At 52.9% G+C, this 24971-nt stretch overlaps 2 protein-coding genes across 13 annotated transcripts in view; one reads left to right on the top strand and one right to left on the bottom strand.

Annotated features, from left to right (window-relative positions):
• ADA (adenosine deaminase) overlaps positions 1–15932 on the top strand; it is a 28732-nt gene extending 12800 nt beyond the window's left edge. Inside the window, exons 2-12 of one of the 7 annotated variants that reach the window (XR_009005359.1) lie at positions 140–201; positions 6169–6291; positions 9222–9365; positions 10020–10135; positions 11283–11410; positions 12055–12126; positions 12209–12310; positions 12572–12636; positions 14262–14391; positions 14540–15130; positions 15608–15652. Coding sequence is in view for 3 of the 7 variants with exons in the window: in XM_057528889.1 (XP_057384872.1) it covers positions 140–201; positions 6169–6291; positions 9222–9365; positions 10020–10135; positions 11283–11410; positions 12055–12126; positions 12209–12310; positions 12572–12636; positions 14262–14391; positions 15028–15201 (1116 nt within the window). In the remaining 4 variants the exon portion in view is untranslated. Of the gene's footprint in view, positions 1–139; positions 202–6168; positions 6292–9221; positions 9366–10019; positions 10136–11282; positions 11411–12054; positions 12311–12571; positions 12637–13110; positions 13457–14261; positions 15466–15607 lie in introns of those variants that run through there. The other 6 variants (XM_057528890.1, XM_057528889.1, XR_009005361.1 and 3 more) reach the window with 6 other exon arrangements.
• Positions 15933–16441: 509 nt separating this feature from the next.
• PKIG (cAMP-dependent protein kinase inhibitor gamma) overlaps positions 16442–24971 on the bottom strand; it is a 101052-nt gene continuing 92522 nt past the window's right edge. For 5 of the 6 annotated variants that reach the window (XM_057528892.1, XM_057528893.1, XM_057528894.1 and 2 more), the window contains 3 exons: positions 20164–20337; positions 17421–17494; positions 16442–17175 (listed from right to left, as the gene is read on the bottom strand). In XM_057528892.1, the coding sequence (XP_057384875.1) occupies positions 16861–17175; positions 17421–17494; positions 20164–20314 (540 nt within the window). In that variant the 5' untranslated portion in view covers positions 20315–20337 and the 3' untranslated portion in view covers positions 16442–16860. The remainder of the gene's footprint in view (positions 17176–17420; positions 17495–20163; positions 20338–24971) is intronic. The other variant, XM_057528895.1, reaches the window with a different exon arrangement.

Here is a 24971-nt window from a genome sequence, read left to right as displayed (position 1 = left end):
TAGTGAAGTGTATGTGGTAAGTGTCCAGTATGTGGTGACTAATGGTTGTCACAGTTAATGTTAACACTGCCCCTCTGTAAGGTCCTTCAGGCATTCATGGGTGTTTGTTTTTCTCTCCTTTTCCTCTGCGCCCTTGCAGGTAGAACTGCACGTCCATCTGGATGGAGCCATCAAGCCTGAAACCATCTTATATTATGGCAGGTAAGTCCACAGATAAGAGGCCTTCTTCCCTAGGAAGTTTGACCCAGACGCCTCTGGAGAATTCCAGGGTTGCTGCTTCTTCCTGTATCCCTGTGGAATCAAGCCAGCCCCCAGCCTAGAAAAAGGTGGTCTGTGGGGCACAGAGACCCACAGCCCAAGTCTTCTGCCTTCTGTGCCTCTGACTTTTATCTTCCTGTTGCCAGGTGAGCCAGGGGAAGCTTATCCCACTTTATAGACACAGACACAGAGAGACACCAAAAGACACACACACACACACGAGTGGAGGCAGTTCCCAGGGCTGAACCAGTCACTGTTTGACTCAGCCGAGAGCCTGTGGCAGGTGGTGCGCCCGCGTAGAATGCTGCTTCCATTTGCTGAGCATCTGCCAGTGCTGGGCTGGGCAGAGCCCTCTCCTGAGTCAGCGAATTTAATCCCTCCACACTTGGAGGAGGAGAGCATTGCCATCCCCCTGTCACTGAGAAGAGAGCAGGCTCAGGGAAGTGAAGGCAGTTGCCCAAGGCCACAGAACAAGTAGAGTCAAGAGTTGACCCTGGGCCATCTGACCCTCCAAGATTTTCCTACTCACGATGGTAACCTGCTGGGAGCCGCGGAGAAGTGGTGCCCCACCTCTGGACCCAAATCTCTGCATCTTCCAAAGGAGAACGTACCTCCTGCCTCTGCTCTCGTGGATGCTGGTGGGCCGAAGTGTCCCCAGCACCCCCAGTGAGGGAGGTCCGCCCTCCCTCCCCACATTTCAAGGGCTCATGATATCCCCTCTCTGGGGTCTAGCACTTAAAAGCAAGGATTTCAAGGGCCCGTGGATCTGGATTCAAATCTGGACACACTGTTTCCTTGCTGTGGCCTCAGCCTCTGTAGGTTGAAAGTAAGAACAGGACCTTCCTCCAGAGCTCACCTGGGAGATGGGGTCCCTCCCGCCACCTACCTCTCCCTGTTCCTCATGGGTTTGTGCTATGCTCATTTTGTTTGGAGGTGGGAGGATTCTGCCTCTCCTCACTGCTCTGAGCAGTTCAGCTCTGGATCCAAATTTGAACCCTCTGTTTCATAAGCCAGACACTTATCCAGACACCCACTCCTTAGGAGAGAACTGGTGATCCTTGGGCGTTTGCCCCGACACTTAAAAGTGTCTCTTCCAATTCCCTGAGAGGGTTCTGGCAAGAACACGCTTCTCCATCTTGTTGCACTTTTTTCTGCCCTAGGAAGCTGCTGTTGATTTAATTTTTATTTAACTTATCATGTAAGTTATTAGCCTTTACTGCACGGCAAGCACTGCTTTAAATGTTGCACCTGGATTGACTTACTGGACTCCGGTGACAACTTGTGAGATAGGTATATTATCGACCCTGTCTTATCGACGAGGGAACTCGATAGGGTTCCCTGAGGGTTATCCTGAGCCAGGATAGGGGAAGTAAGTTGTCTCGTAAACACAGGTGTGACCCTGGGTCCGTGCCCCTGACCATTGCCCCTGCCAGCTGGAGGTTTAGGTAAAGTATTGCACAAAAAACACTTAGTTGAGGGCGAGCACACTAAATGCTCCATAAATGTCACTTAACGATGACATTATTAATTGGAACCTATGGCTCTGACTAACTGGGGTTAAGCCCCTTGGATTATCTCTGCCTGTCCTTTGCCCATGTCAAGTGCCAGTTATTGATGCAGGGACCTTAATGAGGCCATTAGGGTGGGTTAACCGGGCACCAAGATGGGATCTAATCGCGGGTGCTCATTAAAGGGTCACATAGCGCTCATTAGCGGAGCAAGAAGGTGAGACTGTCCAGGGCCGGGTAGAGGGAGGAGGAAAAAGAGCAGCCCTTGTGGGGCAACTGGTCGGATTTTCTGTTTCCCACATCCACTTGGCATCTCGGGAACTGTCTAGGCACCTACGTGGGCCCTAGAGAGGTGGGTGCGGGTTTGATCCAGCTGGAGTTTGATCTTGAGGTCAGCAGGCAGGGGGACCGGGGAGCTGGTCAGACTGGGATATGGACAGAACATGCTGGAGGACTCCCAGCTGTGAGTGAGCTGGGCCTGAGAGGGGGAAGGAGGGGAGCATCTGGCCTGTGACCCCTCCCTCACCCTGGCCAAATCCAGTAGCCTCTTTTCTGCCTCTGTGACTTGGGCCTCAGTTGATGTGTTCTCACCTGTTTCTTTTTCTTCTTCGTTTTTTTTTTTTTTTGGCTGTGCCGTGCAGCTTGTGGGACCCTAGTTCCCCGACCAGGTATCGAACCCCGGCCCTCGGCAGTGAGAGCACAGAGTCCTAACCACTGGACCACCAGGGAATTCCCTCACCTGTTTCTTCTTATTCCATCTTCTCTCCGGGGGCTTTAACTTCTTTCTCAATCTCCTTCCTGACGCTGCCAGCTCTTCTCCAAACCACATTCTGAATCTGGCCACTGTCTCCTCCCTGGTCTGAGCCATTGGACTATTGCAGTGGCCTCCTGACCGGTCTCCAGGTGTCCACCCTGGCCTCCCCCATCTACTGTCCCCACAGTACTGTAGTCAGAACAATCATCTTAAAACATAGAGTGATCAGATCACTTCCTTGCTCAAACCCTCCCGCCTTGCTCAGGGTCAAAGCCAAAGCCTGCACACGTTCCTTGAAGTCCTACAAAGCCTGTGTTAACCTCTCTGACCTCTTCTACTTCTCCTTGCTTAGTGCATGCCAGATGCTTCTCAAACATGCCAGATCTCGTAAACAGAGAGTTTGGGTAATTTGCTCAAGGTCACACAGCCTTTTTTTTTTTTTAATTTTAAATTTTATTTATTTATTTTTGGCTGCCTTGGGTCTTCGTTGCTGCGCGCGGACTTTCTCTAGTTGCGTCGAGCTGGGACAACTCTTTCTTGCGGTGCACAGGCTTCTCATCGAGGTGGCTTCTCTTGTTGCGGAGCACGGGCTCTAGGCACGTGGGCTCAGTAGTTGTGGCACGCGGGCTCTAGAGCGCAGGCTCAGTAGTTGTGGCGCACGGGCTTAGTTGCTCCGCGGCATGTGGGATCTTCCCGGACCAGGGATCAAACCCGTGTCCCCTGCATTGGCAGGCGGATTCTCAACCATTGCGCCACTAGGGGAGTCCCACACAGCCTTTAAATAAGAGCTGGGATTTAAACTCAGGCCATTGGGCTTCAGAGTCTGCCATCTTTCCCTGGACACACAAATAGTCTCATTTGTTCCTCCCTGTACCTTGAAAACAAAGTACCATCTGTGTTTTACTGACAAGGATATGGAGGTCCTCAAGGGGACAGCTCCTGCCCAGGGTGATCTGGTACCTACAGGAGGAGGATGGACTTTGAACTCCAAAGCCCATGTTCATCCTTCTTACGGGGCTCTCAGTGTATCACCCACCGTGGAGGGCAGAGAACTGAGTAGCACCCGGGGCATGGCCGTGGCTGACTGGGGAAGCAGGGCCATCTAAGAACTGAGCTTGGCCCTGGGTGGAGGGAGCCTTGGCTGCGGTTAGTGGCTGGGGGTAGCAGGGGACCTAGGAACAACTCCTTCCTGCCTCAACCTTGGGTCCCAGACAGGATCTTTACAGCTCAGTCTGAGTAGTTTCCGGAGGCCCAGTCCCATGTGAGGTGCTGGATCGTCTCCTAGGGGACCGCTGTGGCAGCTCTGGTTTCTGCCCTGGTTTCCCTCTGTCTGTTCCCCACACCACAGCCAGGAGGAGCTCTTTAAAAAGTACATCTTTTCATGTCACTCCCCTGCTTAGAATCCTTCAGTGGCTTCCCGGTGCTTTCAGGATAAGGTCCCAGCTCCTACGAAGCCCCCATTTGGCAGGTGGCTCATCTACCACTGACCCTGCTCTGAACTGTAGCCTCCCTGCCCTGGAATTCCCTCAGTGCTTCCGCCTGGGGCTCTCAGCAGGGCTCTGACCCTGCCTGCCTGGATCTCTCCTCCCGCTCCCTCAGGGGAAAAGGACAGTCTCACTCTTCTGCTTAAAGGTCACCTCCTCCGAAAGGCCACTCTATCTGTGGGGTAAAAAGATCTCTCTTGGGTGGCTGTTGAGGAGAGAGGCTGGAGAAGACACTAGTTGGAGAAATATTTAAGAAGAAATAATTAGGACTTGGGGACCGGCTCTTGATGGATAAGGGAGATGGAGTCTGGGGGAGCCCCCTGTCTCTGGTTCAGGTAGCTGGATGGATGGAGGAGCCGTATTAGGAAATGTGGAGCCTGGGAGAGGGAGGGGTTTGGGGGGAGGGGAAAGGGGACGATCAGACACACAGGTCTGCCTTGGTCACGGCTATCCATCCAGTGCCCAGCACATTGTGGGCCCTCAGATGCTGATGTGCGGAGGGAGAGGACTGAAAGCTCTGGATCTCTGGATCGGTCCAGGGGGCCTGGGGCAAATGTGGCCATTGTGTTTGGGAATATGGGGGTCGGAGCCTTAGCCTCACCTCCTCTGCCTTCCACCCACCAGCTCCCAGAAGGATATCCAAAATATAGCATCTAACAACTGGTACGGGCTCTGCAGAGGCTACGGTGACTGGGGATGGCCTCATGAGGGTGACCTTGGGGCAGACTGACCGGCAGGGGAAGGCCCAAGGGCGCTGAGCACCTGACCTCGGTGCTAGGACTGCACCCGGGGCTTCATCTTCCCCGGGGACATCTCGCAGGGATGGGAGTCTGACTGGCAAACTGGGCAACAGGGTGACCCCCTGGTGACACCCACTGGTCACTCATAGGTCCTGGGGTCATGCAGAAGGGGAAGAGGGCATATTTAGGAGGTTTAGGGAACAGGTATTTATGTAGGGAAACATTTTAACATTTTAATAACAGAAGCTATTAAAGGACTTCAACACTTGGGTCGAATTTCCATTTCTTTGGCAATGTCCTCCCTTCTATCTTCTGTTCTTGCTTTGTGGATAACTGGAGGCTGAACCTCCTGGTTTAATCACCTAATTTTCTTAATCATTTGCTCCTATTTTTTATCTTGTCTTTTGTTCTACCTGCTGGAGGATTTTCTCAACTTTATTTTCCATTCCTTTTATTACATCCTGATGGGCACTGCCATATTCTTCCAAATCTCCAAGAGCTCTTTCTTACTTTCTGAATGTCCTCTTTTTAAAAAGGGATGCTCTTGTTTCAAGGATGTAACATCGTCTCCTCTCTTTGAGGCTATTCATTTTGGGTTTTTAAGTTTTCTGTTCTCTGCATTTCTCTGTTTCTGTAGAGTGCCTTTGGTCTTTTGTCCCTCATGGTAGAAGCATTTCTTGAATGTCTGGTGTCCTTGGCCTGTCCCTTTTATCTTAAAAGTGGGAAAACTGAGGCCACGGGTGACCCGTGAGTTGGGGCAGAGCCAGGAGGAGCAGAGGGGGCTGGAGCTTGAGAAGTGGGGAAGCCAGCCCAGCCTTGCACCCTGCTGGTCCTGGCTGCGGGGAGGCGGAGATGCCACTGGAGAGGAGGAGGCCCTCGACCAGAAGGGCTGTTCTCAGCCAGCCCTTACCGAGTGGTTGCCATGGTCCAGCCGTGTGTGGGAGGCTGTGGTCAGGGTAGATGGCTGGGCTGGCTTCCCTCTCCCAGCACAATGGGCCAGGCCAGCCTCTCTGATGTGCTGGCCAGATGGAGGGTGGCGGAGGGAAGTCTGGCGCCTGCTCCTGTCCCGGGCATTGTGTGCTGCAGTTCCTGCCCCTGATAACCCCTGACCTGGCACACGACCAGCCGGCTCTACCAAGGGCTTGCCCTGGAACCTTCCCTGTCCCCAGGCACCAGGGGGGGTGTGTGTGTTCATGTGCACTTTAAATGGACTTTAACCCCAGTTGTCCCCCTTGAGATTTGCTGGCTGGTCATGGCCTTGGAGACAGAAGATCCTAGAAGGATTTAGGTCCTGGTTCTATATGCCTTGGGCCTCAGTTTTCCCATCTGTCCAATGAGAGGGGTCAGATGTACCTCCGCCCCCCGCAAGGAGTTGGTAAGGTCCTGCCCAGGGTTGTCTATCACCCCCATTGTTTTGTCCCCAGGAAGCGGGGCATCGCCCTCCCTGCCAACACACCAGAGGAGCTGCAGGACATCATCGGCATGGACAAGCCACTCAGCCTCCCGGGCTTCCTGGCCAAGTTCGACTACTACATGCCCGCCATCGCGTAAGACTTCCCACGCCCTCCGCCGGGCCCTGGGCAGCGTCGGTCCCTGTGCCCACGTCAAGCTGCCTGCACACCTCAGCCTGTGGGGCGGGAGAAGGCGCTGTACAACCCCGCTCTGCCTCTCACCATTGTGTGCACTCCTGCGAATCTCTCCATGCTTTTGGGCCTCGGTTTTTCCTTCTGGAAAATGGGTATGATGGGCTGAAACTCCTTCAACTTCTATAGAAAAGTGACAGAATGTGGGGGTTAAGAACATAGATCCTAGTATCAGATTCTTTCAAGAAATAACTTCGATGCTGGGCAAATTTGCCCCCTCTGGGCCTCAGTTCCCTTATCTAGACAATGGGGCTTATGACCCTCTCTACCTCCTAGGGCTGGGATTTGGAATGGACACAGCACTGTCCTCAGCAAGCCCCCTCTTACTAGGAGGACAATTGCTATCTTTATTTATTTATTTATTTTTTCTTTTTTTTTAAAATTAATTAATTAATTAATTAATTTATGGCTGTGTTGGGTCTTCATTTCTGTGCGAGGGCTTTCTCTAGCTGCGGCTAGTGGGGGCCACTCTTCATCGCGGTGCGCAGGCCTCCCACCATCACGGCCTCTCTCGTTGCGGAGCACAGGCTCCAGATGCGCAGGCTCAGCAATCGTGGCTCACGGGCCCAGTCGCTCCGCGGCATGCGGGATCCTCCCAGACCAGGGCTCGAACCCGTGCCCCCTGCACCGGCAGGCAGACTCGCAACCACTGCGCCACCAGGGAAGCCCCAATTGCTACCTTTATTGATAGCCAGGCACTGCTGTTTTTATGTTACTTTTCATTCCATTTTTTGATAGCAGAATATCTTAGATATAGAAGGATATAATGTGTGTACAGTTCACAGAACTATTCTCTTTGTAGCTGTCCACAGTCCTGTAAGCTAGACACACTCCTCATTTGCAGAGGAGGAAATGAAGGCTCAGGAAAGTTAAGGAACTTGCCCAGGACCACACAGTTGGCAAGGGGTGAAGCCCAGATTCTCATCCTGATGTCGCCTTGAGCTTCCTGGCACGAGGCAGAGTTTCCCAAGGCAGGCGAGAATGGAGCCTTGGCAGTCAGTGCTGCCAGAGCTCAGGAGGGGGAAGACGTAGAGGGGGCTGGGGGAGTCAGGGAAGGCTGCCTGGAGGAGGAAGTGTGGACTGGGCCTTGGGAGAGAAAGGCTGTGATATTGTCCAGAGGGCTGGACCCAAGGAACGGTCTGGAGGATGGGTTGTTGGAGGACCAGTGAGGAAGATGTGTGAGGCCGGTGGAGGCCTTTGGCTGGGTAAGTGGCAGGATAGGAATGAGGAGTCCTGGGGAAGGAAGATGTATGCCAAGGCTGGTGGCTGCTTTCTGGAAGCTTTTGGGCTCTGCCTGGAAGGCATTGACTGCCCCCATCCTTGGCCTGGGTCAGCAGATGCTCTGGCATACATACTGCCTCTCCCCCGGACGAGGAACGTCTCCCACGCCACTGCCCAGGCGGCTCCTGTCTCTCGGCTGCAAGACAGAAGAGGACCAGCTTCCTGAAGGCTTAAGCCGCTTTTGATTTGCATTTCCTTGGTGATTAGTGATGTCAGGCACCATTTCATGGACCTGTTGGCCATTTGTATGTCTTTTGAGAAATGTCTATTCAGGTCCTTTGCCTATTTTTTTAATCAGTTTTTGTTGTTTGTTTTGCTACTGAATTATAGGAGTTCCTTCCACATTTTGGGTATTAGCCCCTTATCAGATGTGTGGTTTGCAAATATTTTCTCTCATTTGGTAGGTTGCCTGTCACTCTGTTGATGGTTTCCTTTGCTGTGTAGAAGCTCTTTAGTTTGGGGCAGTCCCCCTTGTCTATTTTTGCTTTTTGTTGCCTGTGTGTGTCCTTTTCTCCTATTTCTCCTCCTGCTGGCCTACATCTATCACTCAACAAATATTTCAGTGGCTGCAATGTCCTAGGCTCTGTCCTTGGCTGAGGGATCGTAGCCGCGATGAGACAGATGGAGGGGTCCTTGTCTCATGGAGACTACATTCTAGTTGGGGAGGTGAAAACCAGCTAATAAAGAAACCATGTGATCTGTGATGTCGAGTGGTGATAAGGGCCATGGAGAAAACTGAAGCCCAGGAGAAGAGGTGAAAAAGGGTGAGGAGATGTTTTAAAATAAGGTGGTCAGGGAAGGCTTCCCCGAGGAGGTGAGGCTGGAGCTGGGCTCTGAATGGAGGGAGGAGGGAGCATAGGGTGATCTGGGTGAAAAGCCTGCAGGCTGGGGCACTGCAAACATGAAGGCCCTGACCTGGGAACAAGCTTGATTGTTCGCTGGACAGAAAGAAGACCCCAGAGGAGTCATGGAAGGAGCAGGAGACTGGCAGGGGCCCGGATTACGCAGGCCTTGTGGGGGGTTGGGGGGTGGGGTTGAGACTTACTCTACGAGGTGGGAGGCACTAGGGTTCAGAGTGGAGGAGTGATGTTCTTTGATTTCCTTCTTTTTTTTTTTTTTGGCCACACTGCACAGCTTGTGGGATTTTAGTGCCCCAACCAGGGACTGAACCCGGGCCCTGAGCAGTGAGAGTGTGAAGTCCTAACCACTGGACTGCCAGGGAATTCCCTCTTTGATTTCCATTTTGAAAAGATTGAGCTAGCTGCTCTACAGGGGCAAGCGTGGAGACCAGGAGGCCAGTTAGAGAGGTGAGGTGGTTAGAACCAGGGCGGAGGGGGCGAGAATTGGCATCCAGTTTGGAAGTAGAGCTGACAGGATGTGCTGTGCCTCTAGGATTTTCTCCAGCAGATGCCCAGAGCTTTGGGCTGGGTGATGAGAGACTGGGGGGCCACACGTGGGTTTGATCTGCTATGGGCAGGGGACAGCTTTGTTATTCCTGGAGCTCCCAAGGGACTTGGGGCAGTTTGTCCCCAGCCCCTCTCTGCCCTTCCCAGGGGCTGCCGGGAGGCCATCAAAAGGACTGCCTACGAGTTTGTGAAGACGAAGGCCAAGGAGGGCGTGGTGTACGTGGAGGTGCGCTACAGCCCGCACCTGCTGGCCAACTCCAAAGTGGAGCCGATCCCCTGGAACCAGGCTGAGTGAGTGACCGTCTGGAGGGCTGTGCCGCTGCTGTGGCAGGGTGGCCAGACCCAAGACCGCGAGGGGCAGACTGGGAGGCCCTGGCCCAAGCAAGACTTTGGTCTTGCTCCCTGACCTGGCCCACAGCTTACCCAGTGACTTCTAGGGGTCCTATCCTAACCCTGTAACCAAAGTGAGTTTGGCCCACTCCTGCCCCTCTGCCTGGACCCCAGGGATGTCTAAGCGGTACCACTCAACCACCTTGCTCCCTTCTAGCCATGACTCTGATACTTGTGGACAAGTGGGAATCACCACAGGTGAGCTTAGCTTAGCAGTGCTCTCCATCGTGGGTGGGAGGAGGGCTGTGTCTGACAACCCCCCGAACTGGGACAGTCTTCGCAGGTCTGGAAGCGTCCAGGCAGTTCCAAGGAAGCTGGAAGGGGGTGCGCTAGGGCTTGGGGCTATCTCGCTCGTCCTTTCCTCAGAGGCAGTGGGGTTAGTGGGGGTGAGGGATTCTCCTGGAAGACCCCTCTTCCTCCTTTCTCTCTCCTCCTTTCCTTCCCCTCTTTACTCCCCCTCCTCCCCGCCTCCCCTCCCTCCTCTCTCCCAGTCCCAGGGCTGTCCTTTAGGTCTGCCTTTGTCACAGGCCCACCCCTACTTTTCTCTGCACACAGAGGGGACCTCACCCCGGATGAGGTGGTGCACCTAGTGGGCCAGGGCCTGCAAGACGGAGAGCGAGACTTCGGGGTGAAGGTGCGGTCCATCCTGTGCTGCATGCGCCACCAGCCCAGTGAGTGTGACCTTGGCCCCATCCCTGGCTGCCCATCTGATGCCACCACAACCTCCTGGCCGGGCACAGGGGCCATACCGGTCCCCGTGGTCTGTCTTGAGCCCATCAGTTGAACCTTGGGGCTTCCTCCTGGGCAAGCTCAGAACTTCCTGCAACAGAATTTTCTCCCCAGGGAGGCTGAGCCTGGGAGCCACGTGACCTGCAGGAGGCTTAAAATCAAGGGAGGCTGAACAATAGAGAAAAGCCTAAGCGTGGTTCCCGTCAGGCCGCGGTCCTCCCTTGAGACCCTGTGGGCCGGGCCCCCTCCTGTCAGGGCTGCGGAACCTGGGACTAGGTCTGAGCGCCAGGGCCTGCGGGGTCTCCCTGTGACTGACACTGGTCACATCTCCAGGGCTTGTGCTTCCAAGGCAGAGCCCCGCTGTGTGACTCTCTCCAGGTCACATCACCTCTCTGGATCTCAGACATGCCTTGTCACAGGAGGTGATCGTACTTACCCCATTCTCTGCTCTAAGGAGTAGTGAGACCACAGCGAGGGGCTAGTGTCAACCTGCAGGGCCTCCCTGTGCAGAGTGGCTTGGGGTATTTTCTCTAATCCTCACAGGGGTCTAGGAGACAGGACCACCATCGTTTATCCCCGTTTGACAGATGAGGAAACTGAGGTAGAAAGAGGCTCAATCAGGAAGGCACAAACCGGAGCAGAACCCAGGGCCATCTGGTTCCAAAGCCTGTGGTTGGTCATTCTTTTTAAAACACTTTACAATGACCAGCGTTAGCAATGTGTTTAGTAACACTAGTGGGAATTGTTTTAGGTTTAAATGTTAAACTGTGTGGACCTCCATCTCATCTGCTAAGTTGAGGGTGGGTGTGGGGATCGAGAGAGAGAATTGCCATTTGTCGTTTACTGAGCCCAGGCCCTGACCTCGGTGTGTCACACATGGGGCCTCGGCAAAGCCTCGCTGTGACCTTGTGCCGCAGCACGTGGCCCCCCTCTGCGAGGAGAGGATGCCGAGGCCCCGAAGGCCGCAGGGTCAGGCCTTGAAGATGGGACACTGGGCCCTCTGCCTTGTGCTGGCCTTGGGTGGGAGGGCTGGGAGGGTCTTTCTCCTCCGTGCTGCTGCCAGAGGCCCGGCGGGCATCTCGCCCACAGGCTGGTCCCCCGAGGTGGTGGAGCTGTGTAAGAAGTACCGGCAGCAGACCGTGGTGGCCATCGACCTGGCCGGAGATGAGACCATCCAAGGCAGCAGCCTCTTCCCTGAACACGTGAAGGCCTATGCGGTGGGTCCTGGGGGACGGAGGCAGAGGAGAGGCTGGCTCTGGGGGAGCCGCGTGGGGAGCTGGTCTCTATACCAGTAGGGGGAAGGCACACCGACGGGGGATCACGAGGCCTCCTGGGCTCCCAAGTGTGTCGGACTGGGTCTAGGGGCTCTAGAAATTGGGAATCTGGTATGAAAGAAAAAAACCCACTTGGTGCTGGAGGGTCCTGTGTTGGAGCCTTTTGGCCTAATGATTCGCTGTGTGACCTTGGGCAAGACTGTCTCTTCTCTGGGCCTGTTTCATCGGCTGGGATGAGTGGGTTGGAGCAGACGTCTCAAAGCCTCATGCTGTGCTTCCCGTGGAAGGGGTGAAGCATGGGGTCGAGAGTAGGAGCTCTGGAATCTCTTCCTAGCGGTCTGACCTTGGTCGTGATACCTATTTCTCCTGAGTTTCAGTCCCTCCCTGCTCCCTGTAAGACAGGTATTAGAGCAGCTGTGAATGTAATGTAAGGTGTCCAAACCATTTCCTGCAGTGTCTGACACGTAATAACTGTCTAATAAAGGAGGGCTACCACATAAATGATTACTCAGCCCCAGAGTGTAGTGAAGGCAGGGCCTGCGGGGCCGAGCCCCAGGCCGCCCCTGACCAAGCCCTTGCCCTTAAAGGAGGCCATGAAGAGCGGCATCCACCGCACGGTCCACGCCGGGGAGGTGGGCTCGGCCCAGGTGGTGAGAGAGGTGAGTGGCCGGGCTGGCGGCGGGGGCCCTTCTCCCCGCTCGCCCCGCGGCCTGCGCTGGGCTCCACCCTGCTTGTCAACAGGCCGTGGACACGCTCAAGACCGAGAGGCTGGGGCACGGCTACCACACCCTGGAGGACCCGGTCCTTTACAACAGGCTGCGGCAGGAAAACATGCACTTCGAGGTGAGGGGCCAGGGAGGGGGAGGTCAGGGAGGCGGTGGAAAGCGCGGAGGGTCCAGCCGCCGCGGGGAGCGTGGGCCGCAGGCCTTGGAGCTGCTGGGTGGGGGGAGAAAACCAGGACTGACGGCTCCTGGGACTCGGCTGCGAGGGGGCCGCTGTGATCAGGGCGAGGACGGCGCCGGAGGAGGTGGTTCCAGCTGGCCTGGGGACGGGGGTCAGCGTGGCCCCGGGGGGTTCGTGCCAGCCACCCGCCTGCTCTTCCAGGTCTGCCCCTGGTCCAGCTACCTCACGGGCGCCTGGAAGCCAGGCACGGAGCATGCAGTCGTTCGGTGAGGCCTGGGCCCCCGGGGTCCGTTCACTTTTGTACTAGGAAAGCCAAGGGTGGGAAGGGGATGCAGGGACGGGGCACTGGTCCCTGCGGGGTCTCTTGGGTGTGAAAGCTCTTCAAATGCTTGGGAAGCAGGCGCTATTGTCCTCGTCTTACAAGTGAGGAATCCAAAGCTTGGATGTGGTGTAACTTGATGATGAGGTCACCCAGCTATTGCATAGCACAGCTGGGGGCCCTGTAGCTCATCCAGCTATAGCAGAATGCCCTGCTACCCCAAGGGAAACTTCCACACTCCAGATTCTACCTCCTAGGAATTAGGAAGATGAGTCTCTCTTGCTCACGTGGTCTCTGCTCCTGGCCCCTCTGGGCATTCCCCCAGCACATCTTGAAGCTTTCCCCAGGAGAGCCTGTCCCATCCCACCCCACCCCGATCCTGCCCCATAGGCTTAACTAAGAAGCTTTGGCCCTTCTTCAGGTTGCCCTGGGACTGAGCCCTGGGAGAGGCCTCAGGAGGGAAAAGCTGACCCAGAAGTTCACTAAGAACTCGGGTGACCATAGTCAGGCCAGCACTGATGGTCTGTCCGCCAAGCTTACGAGAAGGAGAGGAGCTTGGGCTCGCTCACACTCTGATTACAAGGCGGGCCTGAGCTGCTTTAGGAATGTGGAGTGTGCAGTACCTACAGGACACCCACGTGGAGGCCCTTGGAGGCATGTGGGCATACAGCCTGTGGGCTGGAGAAAGAGTCACCTAAAGCGATTCGGTGGTTGAAGGAGAAGTGATGGCCTCAGCAGACGGTGGAGCAAGAGGGCCTAGGATTCTGGTAACTGACTGTACTGCTGAACTGAATGAATAAGCATTTTCAGAACTCTAATGGAAAACTGATGAATTCATAAAAGTGCTAACAAAAGATCAAGATAAAAAAAAATTACTTACATGGGACGGAGTGAACTGATGAGGATGGTTATAATTTTTGTGACTTTCTGTTTGAATAACAACAACAAAAAAAAGAGGGCCTAGGAGAGAATCCAGAAGGACAGTGACATTGAAGGCACAGGCAGAAGGAAAGCCCCAAGTGCGGTGTCCAAGAAATCTAGGGAAAAGGTCACCAGTATAAAATTCTGCTCCACAAGTCGGGTGAGGTTAGAGCTAGGAAAAGTCCATTGGATTTAATAAGATGGTGGTCAGGGATTACGCTAAGAACAGTCCCCATGGCGTATTTGAAGAGTCAGATCCCAGGGGGTGCTGAGGACGGTTGGTGAAGGGGGCAGACAACTCTCCCAGAGTGCAGCTGTGAAGGGGAGGGCCAGAGAGGGGGGTAGCTAGAGCGGGCTGTTGCTTTTCTGGCCTCGCCAAGCCGGCCCCTCTCCTGTCTTTGCCTGGCTCTGGCCTGGCTGGACGGCTTTAAGTCTTGAGTTGCTAGTAATGTGGCCTTGGACAAGTCACCTGAGTTCCCTGAATTTGTGTCTTCCTCTGTACAATGAGAACTTCCAGGCCTGTCCAAGGGTGCCGCGCGGTTCAAAGGAGGGTGGACGTCCACGTGCAGTGACTGTTTACACAGCAGTGACTGTTTACACAGCAGTGACGGGAGGTGCTTCTCCCCCGCCCCACCCCCCTGCATTGTCCAGGTTCAAAAAAGACCAGGCTAACTACTCCCTCAACACGGATGACCCACTCATCTTCAAGTCCACCCTGGACACTGATTACCAGATGACCAAACAGGACATGGGCTTCACTGAAGAGGAGTTTAAAAGACTGGTGAGTGGCTGTGTGCCTTGACTCTGGGCCCTGGGAGTGTGTGAGGCCTGCAGGTCCTGTCCAGGGCCCGGAAGCCCCGGAGAATGAGGGGTGAGTCTGCTGCAACAGGCCAGGCCAAGGCAGACCTGGAGTTCGATGCCTTCCACAGAGAAGACATCTTCGGCTGAGATCCTGACCTAGGACTGGGTTTTTTATCCTCTGCTTCCATCAAGTGCCTTGAAAGACTCTGAAAGCTGTCAACCATCTCCCCAGAAAGGTGTGCTCGGCTATACATTCTGCACACACTTTTCAGGCCACTCACAGACCCCAGGATGAGCCCGTGATTTCAGTGGTTCTGATGTCCCAAGTCTGTCCCTGCAGGACTGTCTCTCTGGCGCCACACATCCCACCCTGTCTCTCAAAGGTTTCTCCAACCTCCTTCCCACATCTGTGTATCACGTCCTGCCACTTTAAGAACGCAGAAGCTCATAGTCTCTGCTCTGGCACTTGCTGCCGCGTGACCTTGGACAAGTCCTCCCCACTCTGAGCTGAACGAATTGCCCATGTTTGATGAAGAGGACGGACTGTCACTAGATTGCTAAGGACTCCCTTCTATGCTCTCTGGCTTCACGCTGTCTGCCGTGCTGGCCCTTCCAGAACATCAATGCGGCGAAGTCCAGTTTCCTCCCAGAAGATGAGAAGAGGGAGCTTCTTGATCTGCTCTATAAAGCCTATGGGATGCCACCTTTGGCCTCTGCAGGTATGTTTCTGACTGAGCTGCTGGGCTGGTGCCCTGCCCTGGCTCCCACCTGGCTTTCCGGGGACTTCTAGCAAGATGCCCTCCCTTCCTCTCCTGGGCAGCACCAGGGATGCGTGATGACTCCCTGGCTGGTGGTCCTCCCTCACTGGACAGGCTCACTTTCTGCATAATGCTGTCTTGAGGCTGGTCTGAGGAGGAGACTTTCTCAAGCCCACTCCCAAGGTCTTGGCAACTTGGGGCATCTCCAGGGCTGCCCAAAGCCAAGGGCAGGGAGTTGAGCCCAGGGTGCAGCCAGGTTCTGCTTCCTTCCTTCCTGTGTGGCCTTGACAGAGCCTTTCCTTGTTCCAAGCCTCAGTCTCCCCATCTGTAGAAAGGGGTTCCTCTCTGGCTCTGATGTTCTGTGATTTTTTTTTTTTTTTTAATGTCCTGGGTACTACAAGTTGCCTAATCTTTCTGCTTCCTTTACTTGGCAAGCAGGGCAGCGTCCCTGAAGACATCGTGGCCACCTCTCAGAGTCCTCACCCTGTGGATGGAGTCTTCACAACTCTGGGGTTAATCGACAGGCTTCCCTTTACTCCTTCCAGGGAGACTATGATTTCCAGAGTCAGCTACTGACGCTCGTGAAGCCCACGTGCCTGTTTCTGTACACACATACACCTCCGCCTGGCCGTGTCTCTCCTCTGATTGTGTGCCCAGGCCAGGATCAGGGCCTGTGGCTGGTTGAATCTGAATCCCTCCTCCTATGGTGACTCGTGCTGAAAATCTGGTGCTTAATAAAGAAACCAACGGCTGGGGTTGTGCAGCATGTGGTGTATGGCGCTGCGGTCGGAGCGGGCCAACTTGGGTTTGTGGAGAACGGAAGGAGCCCCTGGGGCCCCCAGAAGCAGGCAGCCTGCCCAGCAGCAGGGTCCCGAGAGCCCGGTGGGGTCTGTGAATGGGAAGGGGGGGCAAACCGGGGCCCAAAGCCTGCTCTCTGTCCAGAAGAAACCAGGCTTCTCTTGGAAGACTTATCTGCTTAAATGCTCCCTGAACTCTTAACCCCCTCCTACTCTAGGTCCTAAGGGGAGAAACCTTCTTTTTGGGTTCCCAAAGCTGTGAACTGGGGTGAGAGAGGGTGAGATGGAAGAGGATTCTTCAGATACTGGCCTGAGGAGTGGTGCTGGCCTCTGCGGTGCCCCAGCATCTTCTCAGGTACTTCATTCCGTGGAAGCCTGGGGCAGCGATGGGTCCCAGCTAATCATGGCCTTGGGGAAACAAGGCCCAGCCCCTGCTTTTGCTGTTGTTTAAAGGAGAAATAATCATCTAAACCTATCACACAAATCATCAGCATTTATTTCCTGGGTCCTAGGTGTCACTTATCTTGGTAGAAAGGGCAAAGAGTTAATCAGAGAGTTTTGAGCACAAGATCCCTTCCCTAAAAATAGATCTGTGAAGCTCCATAGGGGAACCTCAGAGCTGCATAGATGGTCAAAAAGTTTAACTTACAATGGCTTCCAAAATAAAAGGTAAATTGTCAGCTCCCTCCCTCTCTGCTGAGAAAAGGTTTAAAGTTTCTAAAAAGTTTAAAAGTGCTTCTTAAAAAAGGGGTAAGAAGGTCCTGACACAGAAGGCTGGCTGGGTTGGAGAAGAGGGGGCAGAGCTAGAATGCGGTCCCTGCCCAGGCTGTTCACCCAGGTGGCAGGACCCAGCCCCCGAGTCCCAGCACCTGCTGAATAAATAACATCCTGTGGTTACAGTGTCTTGAAAGTGTACCCCGGGCGAGTGAGGAGGTGGTGGGAGCGTGGAGCCTGGGGGTGTGGGCAGAGGGCCTTCCCAGGGTAGGGGCCATGGGAGCCTCTGGGGCTGCCTTTCAGTCTGGCCTGGCTTGCCTGGAACACGTTGCTCAGCGGAAAGGCTGCCGGGCCAGTGCCAGGGCTTTCCGTCCACGGCGCGTCTCTCTTCCAGCCTCCTCGGGCAAGGTCATGTTCAAGATGAGGTGGTCCCATCGCTGCTCTTGGGCTGATTGCTGCCTTCCTTGTCTGGGGTGCCCACCTCCGCCTGTCCTTCTGCAGAGGAGAGAGAAAAGAGCATATACACAAACGTAATGCATAGAAGGAGGTCTAGAGGGGCCCAGCCACAGCAGTAACAGTGGATAAGCCCTGGGGAGCAGGACAGGAGCTGGATTGGGGGGGGGATAGCTAAAGGGAACTTTAGCCTAGTCTGTAACATTTTAATTTCTACAAAGAAAATGTGCATGCGCTGTTACTAGTATAATTAAAGTGAAGAAAAGGCCAGGATCACGGATGGATACTTGTAGCTGGTGAGGGTCAGGATATTTGCGTGGGGTGTCTAGAGTCCCAGCATGTGCTCGGCAAACGGTAGTTCCTGTAAGACAGAGAAGGACATCAGAAGATGCCAGCCCAGGGGAGCGCCAGGGGTGGCCTGCAGCAGGGGCTGGGGTGGAGCCCGTGGCTGTTTCACTGTGCTGTGTCCCCGCCACACCACCCCCATCTCCCTCTCTGGCCTCTGTCTTTGCATCCTTAGGCTAAGCCCTTCGCGTGACTAGGGAGAAACTACCCTGCACCCAGATCCTGAGGCTGCAGACTGACAAGTACTTTCCGTGCAGTCACACAGCAGCCTGGAGGTGTGATGAGGGTCACGATAAGACTCGGATGAGAAAAACAAGGCTCAGAGAGGTGAACCGACTTGCCTGAGAGCCAAACAGTGGAGGGAGCCGTGTCCCTTCCACTAACTAGGAGGCTGCCGCCTAAAGGAGCGCTCTCCAGGGTTTGTAAAGACCCGTCACTGACACCGCCTCATTCTGCCCTGGCAGCTGGCTTCAGAGGTGGGGTTAGTGGTAGTGAGCGGTGCAGGGAGAACTTGGACACCTGCGCCTCAGGTCACCTCCTATCATGGGCCAGGGCCTGTGCACGAGGTACCTGGTGTCCTGGCAGTTGTCCTGGCAGCAAAGGCCGGGTCCCAGAGGGTCCTTCTGGCCCACTGGAAGCCTGACAAATTAGACTGCGCTTCAGGCAGATTTCCCAGTTTGTGATGCCCTATTTGGTCCGAAGCCTCCCACCCTGGCGAGCAAGAATATTTTCGTTAAATTCCGCAGTAACTACCACTCTGCCATTTCCTCGCTGTGGGACCTCAAGCAATTTATTTAATCTCTCCAAGCCTCTGCTTCCTGTTCTATGAAGTGAGGGTGACATCCCTGCCCCTCTGTGGTCACCTGGCACATGGGACAGCTCAGCCAGGGGCAAGGCTTCCTCTGTGCAGGCCCCAGCTCTCTTCTGGCCCACAGAGAGGTCCCCAAGCATTTTCCTCTCCAACCAGCACCCCTGGGACTCCCGCAGGGCAGTTTCACAGCATGATTCGGAAGGTTTCCTGGTCACATGCTGCCAAGCAGTGCGTTCATATTCCTTCATGCCCTGCTGGTTGTTTATGTTTCATTATTCGGCCAAGTAAGGAAATGTTTGTGCTCCCCACGTAAGGAAACATCAGAGAAGACAAAGGTTCGCACACAAAGGGCTTGGGGAGCGTTAACACACAGGAGCTGGGGAGGCCTGGTGGCCAGCCCTCAGGACCGGCAAAGGCTGTGGCTCCTCCTCCCCCGCCCGGCCTCTGCAGCAGTTTCCCGGGAGCTTTAGGCAAATAGATGTTCCAGGGCCCGCAGGAGCAGAACCTGTGTTCTCCGTACTCCCACTCCCTTGGTGAGTCCGCTGGACTGAGCTCGGCTCGCGGACGTGCCAGCGGAAGCTGCCCATTGCAGGGCCTGCTGGAAGGCGCCTCGGCCACTCTGGCCTGCACTGCACCAGGCGCACTTCACTGCCTTGCGCTGAGGGCCACTCCTTCCTCAGGTCCCCCTTTCAACTGTCCGTCACCCTGGCAGACAGCTGCCAGGACACCGGGTACCGCAGGGATCTCGAATCGGACGGGGGTGGGAGCCGGCATTAGAGGGCCTGGGCAGGTGGATGAGCGGCTACACTGAGTTGAAGGAGATAGAAAACCGTTCACCAGAGCAGACGCAGATGCCCTGGCAGCAGGCCTGGCGTGGCAGCTGGGCGTGCTGGTCAGTGAACAGCCATTGACCAGGCACCTCTGCCGGGTGCCAAATGCCACCAGGCACCGAGGGCCCAGGATGCGGATCCCAGAGGAGAGGCCCTGTGCTCAGGGGGCTGTGGAGGCGGCCAAGAGAAGAGGCGCCTCCGCTGCCAGAGAGGGGGAGGCGGTCAGAGCAGTCTGGGCCTCTAAGAAAGAGGAAAAGCCAGCCCAGCAAAGGGAGGGCAGGCAGGACCAGACAGAGGGAGAGTGTGCAAGGCCCATCAGGGACTTTCAGGAAACAGAAGTCCCTTCCTCAGGCTGGACCAGAGGCACAGGGGAGAAAGATGGGAGCAGAGGCTGGAGGGGAGCAGGGTCAGATCCGGGGAGGCTTCCACGGCTGGTGAGGACTTCGGGCCGCAGGACAAGGGAGGGCTGACGGACCGCTGATGGGACGGCACGGGGAGGGAGGGTGGGGTTCCTCGGGCAGCCAGGACTGGTGAGGAATGTTCTAGCAGAGGAAACCGTGAGATGAAGGGGGGTGGACGTAGGGGCAGAAGCACGATGGGACAGGGGGTTTAAATGAACCCTGCTGGCAGCTGTCCAGCAGGAGGGTTGGGGCGGGGGTGGATCAGGGAGGCCCGGGCAGAGGCCGCTGTGGTGCTGGGAGTGGCCTGAGCCAGGTGGTGGCTGTGGGGACACAGAGAAGCGGAGGGACTGGGGAGGGACCTTGGAGGAGAACTGACAGGGCCTGTGGGTGGATGGGGAGGCTGAGGGGAAAGGGAAGCACCGGGATGCCTGGCCAGAGGGTCCTCACGGCCTGAGACGTTGGCACCCCCTAGCCTAGGGAGTGGCTGCCCTCTGCCACTGACCGTGGGCCTGGGGCCTGATTTAAATCCAGTTTCTTCTCTGAGAAAGAGGGGGCAGGCTAGGACTTAGAGGCCAGTCCCGGAGCCCAGGAGAGGGTCTCCCACCAGGAGTGCTTGAACACAAGAGTGCCCGTGGGTTCTGACCTGCGTTCTCGAGGGCCAGCTCGCCCATGTCGCCAGCCAGCTTCCGTACGCTTACGGCCTCGGAGTCTCCCTGGATGTCAGGGACTGCGTTCCGGCGGCCCGTCCGGTCACAGGAGATGAAGTCCGAGTAGGAGGACTCGACCTCCATCATGCCTGTCGCATCGCTCTTCAGGCCTGTGGGGACAAGGGCAGGAGGGCAGAGGTGAACCCTGGTGCATCCTGCACAGAAGACTCAGCTTGGGGCCCGGCACTGATGTCTTTTGACAAACTGACAGTTATTGCCTTGCTCGCTGACAACAAAACAGAAAGCACAGAAAAGTACAAAGAACAAAATAAGTCATGCATCATTTTATACCCCAAAAGCCACCACCACCGTTTTAAAGAACATCTTTTGTGTTTTCTCTAAGTAGAGTTCACGATGACGATCTACACATTTATCCACACCATGCACCAGGCACTGGCTAGGGGCCACAGATGCAGCAACGAACAAGTCAGCCGTGGTCCTTGTCCTCAGGGAGCTTAGAGTCTACTGGGTCATTCAGTGTAATTACCTAATACCTAAGTAATTACCACAGTGCTCCGGACTTCCAGGGAGAAGGCAGGGTACCAGAGTGACTACCAGGGCCTGACCAAGGCTTGGGGGTCAGGAAGTGACATTTTAGCCGAGATCCTAGGAGGAAGAGATAGACAAGGAGTCTAGACAAGGAGTGAGGGGAAGAGCACGTATGAAGGCTCTGTGGAGCAAAGGCACGGTGGGATGGGAGAAACGTAAGAGCCGTGGGCTGGGGAACTGTGGGAAAGGGGCCAAGACACCGAGGATGCTGCTGAGCTGGGCAGGGGCCCGATCACATCTTCAATTTGGTCCCTGAGGGGTTGAGGCTCATGAATGTTCAGATTAGCATTTTCAAAGATGACTCTGGCACCTAAGGTGAGCAGACCTGAATGGGGGCCAGCTAGGGGACTCCTGCAAAAATTCAGGTGTAAGAAGATGGTGGGTGAAGCAGGGATGGAAGAAGGTATTGCATGCAAATAGAAATCAAAAGAAAGTGGGAGTAGCAGCACTCATATGAGACAAAATAGACTTTAAAATAAAGGCTGTTATAAGAGACAAAGAAGGAAGGACATTACATAATGATCAAGGGGTCAGTCCAAGAAGAAGACATAACAATTGTAAAGATATATGCACCCAACATAGGAGCACCTCAATATGTAAGGCAAATACTAACAATCATAAAGGGAGAAATCAACAGCAACATGATAGTGGGGGACTTTAACACCCCACTTCCATCAATGGACAGATCATCCAGACAGAAAATCAATAAAGAAACACAGGCCTTAAATGACACATTAGACCAGATGGACTTAATTGATATTTATAGAGCATTCCATCCAAAAGCAGCAGAATATACATTCTTCTCAAGTGCACATGGAACATTCTCCAGGACTGACCACATGCTGGGCCACAATGTGAGCCTTGGTAAATTTAAGAAAAGTGAAATCATATCAAGCATCTTTTCTGACCACAATGCTATAAGATTAGAAATAAACTACAAGAAAAAAACTGTAAAAAACACAAACACATGGAGGCTACACAATATGCTACTAAACAACCAATGGATCACTGAAGAAATCAAACAGGAAATCAAAAAATATCTAGAGAAAAATGAAAACGAAAGCACAATGATCCAAAACCTATGGGATGCAGCAAAAGTAGTTCTAAGAGGGAAGTTTATAGCAATACAATCCTACCTCAAGAAACAAGAAAAATCTCAAATAAACAACCTAACCTTACACCTAAAGCAACTAGAAAAAGAAGAACAAATAAAACCTATAGTAGAAGGAAAGAAATCATAAAGATCAGAGCAGAAATAAATGAAACTGAGACGAAGAAAACAATATGAAACTAAAAGCTGGTCCTTTGAAAAGATAAACAAAATTGATAAACCTTTAGCCAGACTCATCAAGAAGAAAAGGGAGAGGACTCAAATCAATAAAATTAGAAATGAAAAAGGAGAAGTTACAACCGACACCACAGAAATACAAAGGATCATAAGAGACTACTAACAGGGACTTCCCTGGTGGTCCAGTGAGTAAGACTCCGTGTTCCCAACGCAGGGGGCCCGGGTTCTATCCTTGGTCAGGGAACTAGATCTCACATGCATGTCACAACAAAGAAGCCCGCATGCCGCAACTAAACATGCCACAACGAAGATCCCGCATGCTGCAACTAAGACCCAGTGCAACCTAAAAAAAACAGGACTATTACAAGCAACTGTGTGCCAATAAAACAGACAACCTGCAAGAAATGTACAAATTCTTAGAAAGATACAATCTCCCAAGACTGAACCAGGAAGAAATAGAAAATATGAACAGACCCATCACAAGTACTGAAATTGAAATTGTGATTAAAGAACTTACAAAAAACAGAAGTCCAGGACCCAATGGCTTCACAGATGAATTCTATCAAACATTTAGAGAAGAGCTAACACCTGTCCTTCTGAAACTGTTCCACAAAACTGCAGAGGAAGGAAAACTCCCAAACTCATTCTGTGAGGCCACTATCAGCCTGATACCAAAACCAGACAAAGATACCACACACAAAAAAAAAATTACAGGCCAATATCACTGAAAAACATAGACATAAAAATCCTCAACAGGGACTTCCCTGGTGGCACAGTGGTTAAGAATCCACCTGCCGGGCTTCCCTGGTGGCGCAGTGGTTGAGAGTCTGCCTGCCGATGCAGGGAACACGGGTTCGAGCCCTGGTCTGGGAAGATCCCACATGCCAGGGAGCGACTAGGCCCGTGAGCCACAATTGCTGAGCCTGCGCATGTGGAGCCTGTGCTCCGCAACAGGAGAGGCCGCGATAATGAGAGGCCCGCGCACCACGATGAAGAGTGGCCCCCACTTGCCACAAGTGGAGAAAGCCCTCACGCAGAAACGAAGACCCAACACAGCCATCAATCAATCAATCAATAAATAAATAAAATTAAAAAAAAAAGAATCCGCCTGCCAACGCAGGGGACATGGGTTCGAGCCCTGGTCCGGGGAGATCCCACGTGCTGCGGAGCAACTAAGCCCATGTGCCACAACTACTGAGCCTTCACTCTGGAGCCCACGAGCCACAAATACTGAAGCCCATGAGCCACGAGCCTACAGCCCGTGCTCTGCAACAAAGAGAAGCCACTGCTTGCCGCAACTAGAGAAAGCTCGCACGCAGCAACGAAGACCCAATGCAGCAAAAAAAAAAACAACCACCTCAACAAAATACTAGCAATCTGAATCCAACAATACATTAAAAGGATCATACACCATGATCAAGTGGGATTTATCCCAGGGATGCAAGGATTTTTCAATATCAGCAAATTGATCAATGTGATACACCACATCAACAAACTGAAGAATAAAAACCATATGATCATCTCAATAGATGCAGAAAAAGCTTTTAACAAAATTCAACACCCATTTATGATAAAAACTCTACAGAAAGTGGGCTTAGAGGGAACATACCTCAACATAATAAAGCCATATACGACAAACCTACAGCTAACATCATACTCAACAGTGAAAAGCTAAAAGCATTTCCTCTAAGACCAGGAACAAGACAAGGATGTCCACTCTTGCCACTTTTATTCAACATAGTTTTGGAAGTCCAAGCTACAGCAATCAGAGAAGAAAAAGAAATAAAAGGAATACAAATTGGAAAAGAGGAGGTAAAACTGTCACTGTTTGCAGATGACATGATACTATACATAGAAAATCCTAAAGACACTACCAGAAAACTACTAGAGCTCACCAATGAATTTGGTAAAGTTGCAGGTTACAAAATTAATACACAGAAATCTGTTGCATTTCTATACACTAACAATGAAAGATCAGGAAGAGAAATTCAAGAAATAATCCCATTTACCACTGCATCAAAAAGAATAAAATACCTAGATATAAACCTACCTACGGAGACAAAAGACCTGTACTCCAAAAACTATAAGATGCTGATGAAAGAAATCAAAGACAACACAAACAGATGGAAAGAAATACCGTATTCTTGGATTGGAAGAATCAATACTATCAAAATGACTATACTACCCAGGGCAATCTACAGATTCAATGAAATCCCTATCAAATTACCAATGGCATTTTTCACAGAACTAGAGCAAAAAAATCTTAAAATTTGTATGGAGACACAAAAGACCCCGAATAGCCAAGGCAATCGTGAGAAAGAAAAATCAGGCACCCTGACTTCAGACTATACTACAAAGCTACAGGCATCAAAACAGTACGGTTTTTTGTTTGTTTTTAATGCAAAAATGAGATTGATAGATACCAAACCTGGGTTTCTTATTAATAAATACAAATTTCTGGTAAAAAAAAAATAGAAATACAGATCAATGGAACAGGATAGAAAGCCCAGAAATAAACCCACGCAACTGTGGTCAATTAATCTACGACAAAGGAGACAAGACTATACAATGGAGGAAAGACAATCTCTTCAATAAATGGTGCTAGGAAAACTGGACAGCTACATGTAAACACATGAAATTAGAACATTCTATAACATTGTACACAAAAATAAACTCAAAATGGATTAAAGACCTAAATTTGAGACCAGATGCTGTAAAACTCTTAGAGGAAAACATAGGCAGAACACTCTCTGACATAAATCGCAGCAAGATCCTTTTTGATCCATCTCCCAGAGTAATGGAAATAAAAACAAAAATAAATGGGACCTAATTAAACTCAAAAGCTTTTGCACAGCAAAGGAAACCATAAACAAAATGAAAAGACAACCCACAGAATGGGAGAAAATA

Source organism: Balaenoptera acutorostrata, chromosome 15 (assembly GCF_949987535.1).
Source record: "Balaenoptera acutorostrata chromosome 15, mBalAcu1.1, whole genome shotgun sequence".
Taxonomy (NCBI): Eukaryota; Metazoa; Chordata; class Mammalia; order Artiodactyla; family Balaenopteridae; genus Balaenoptera; species Balaenoptera acutorostrata.
Note: the sequence above shows the minus strand (reverse complement) of the source record. Positions and strands in the feature narration are given on the sequence as shown.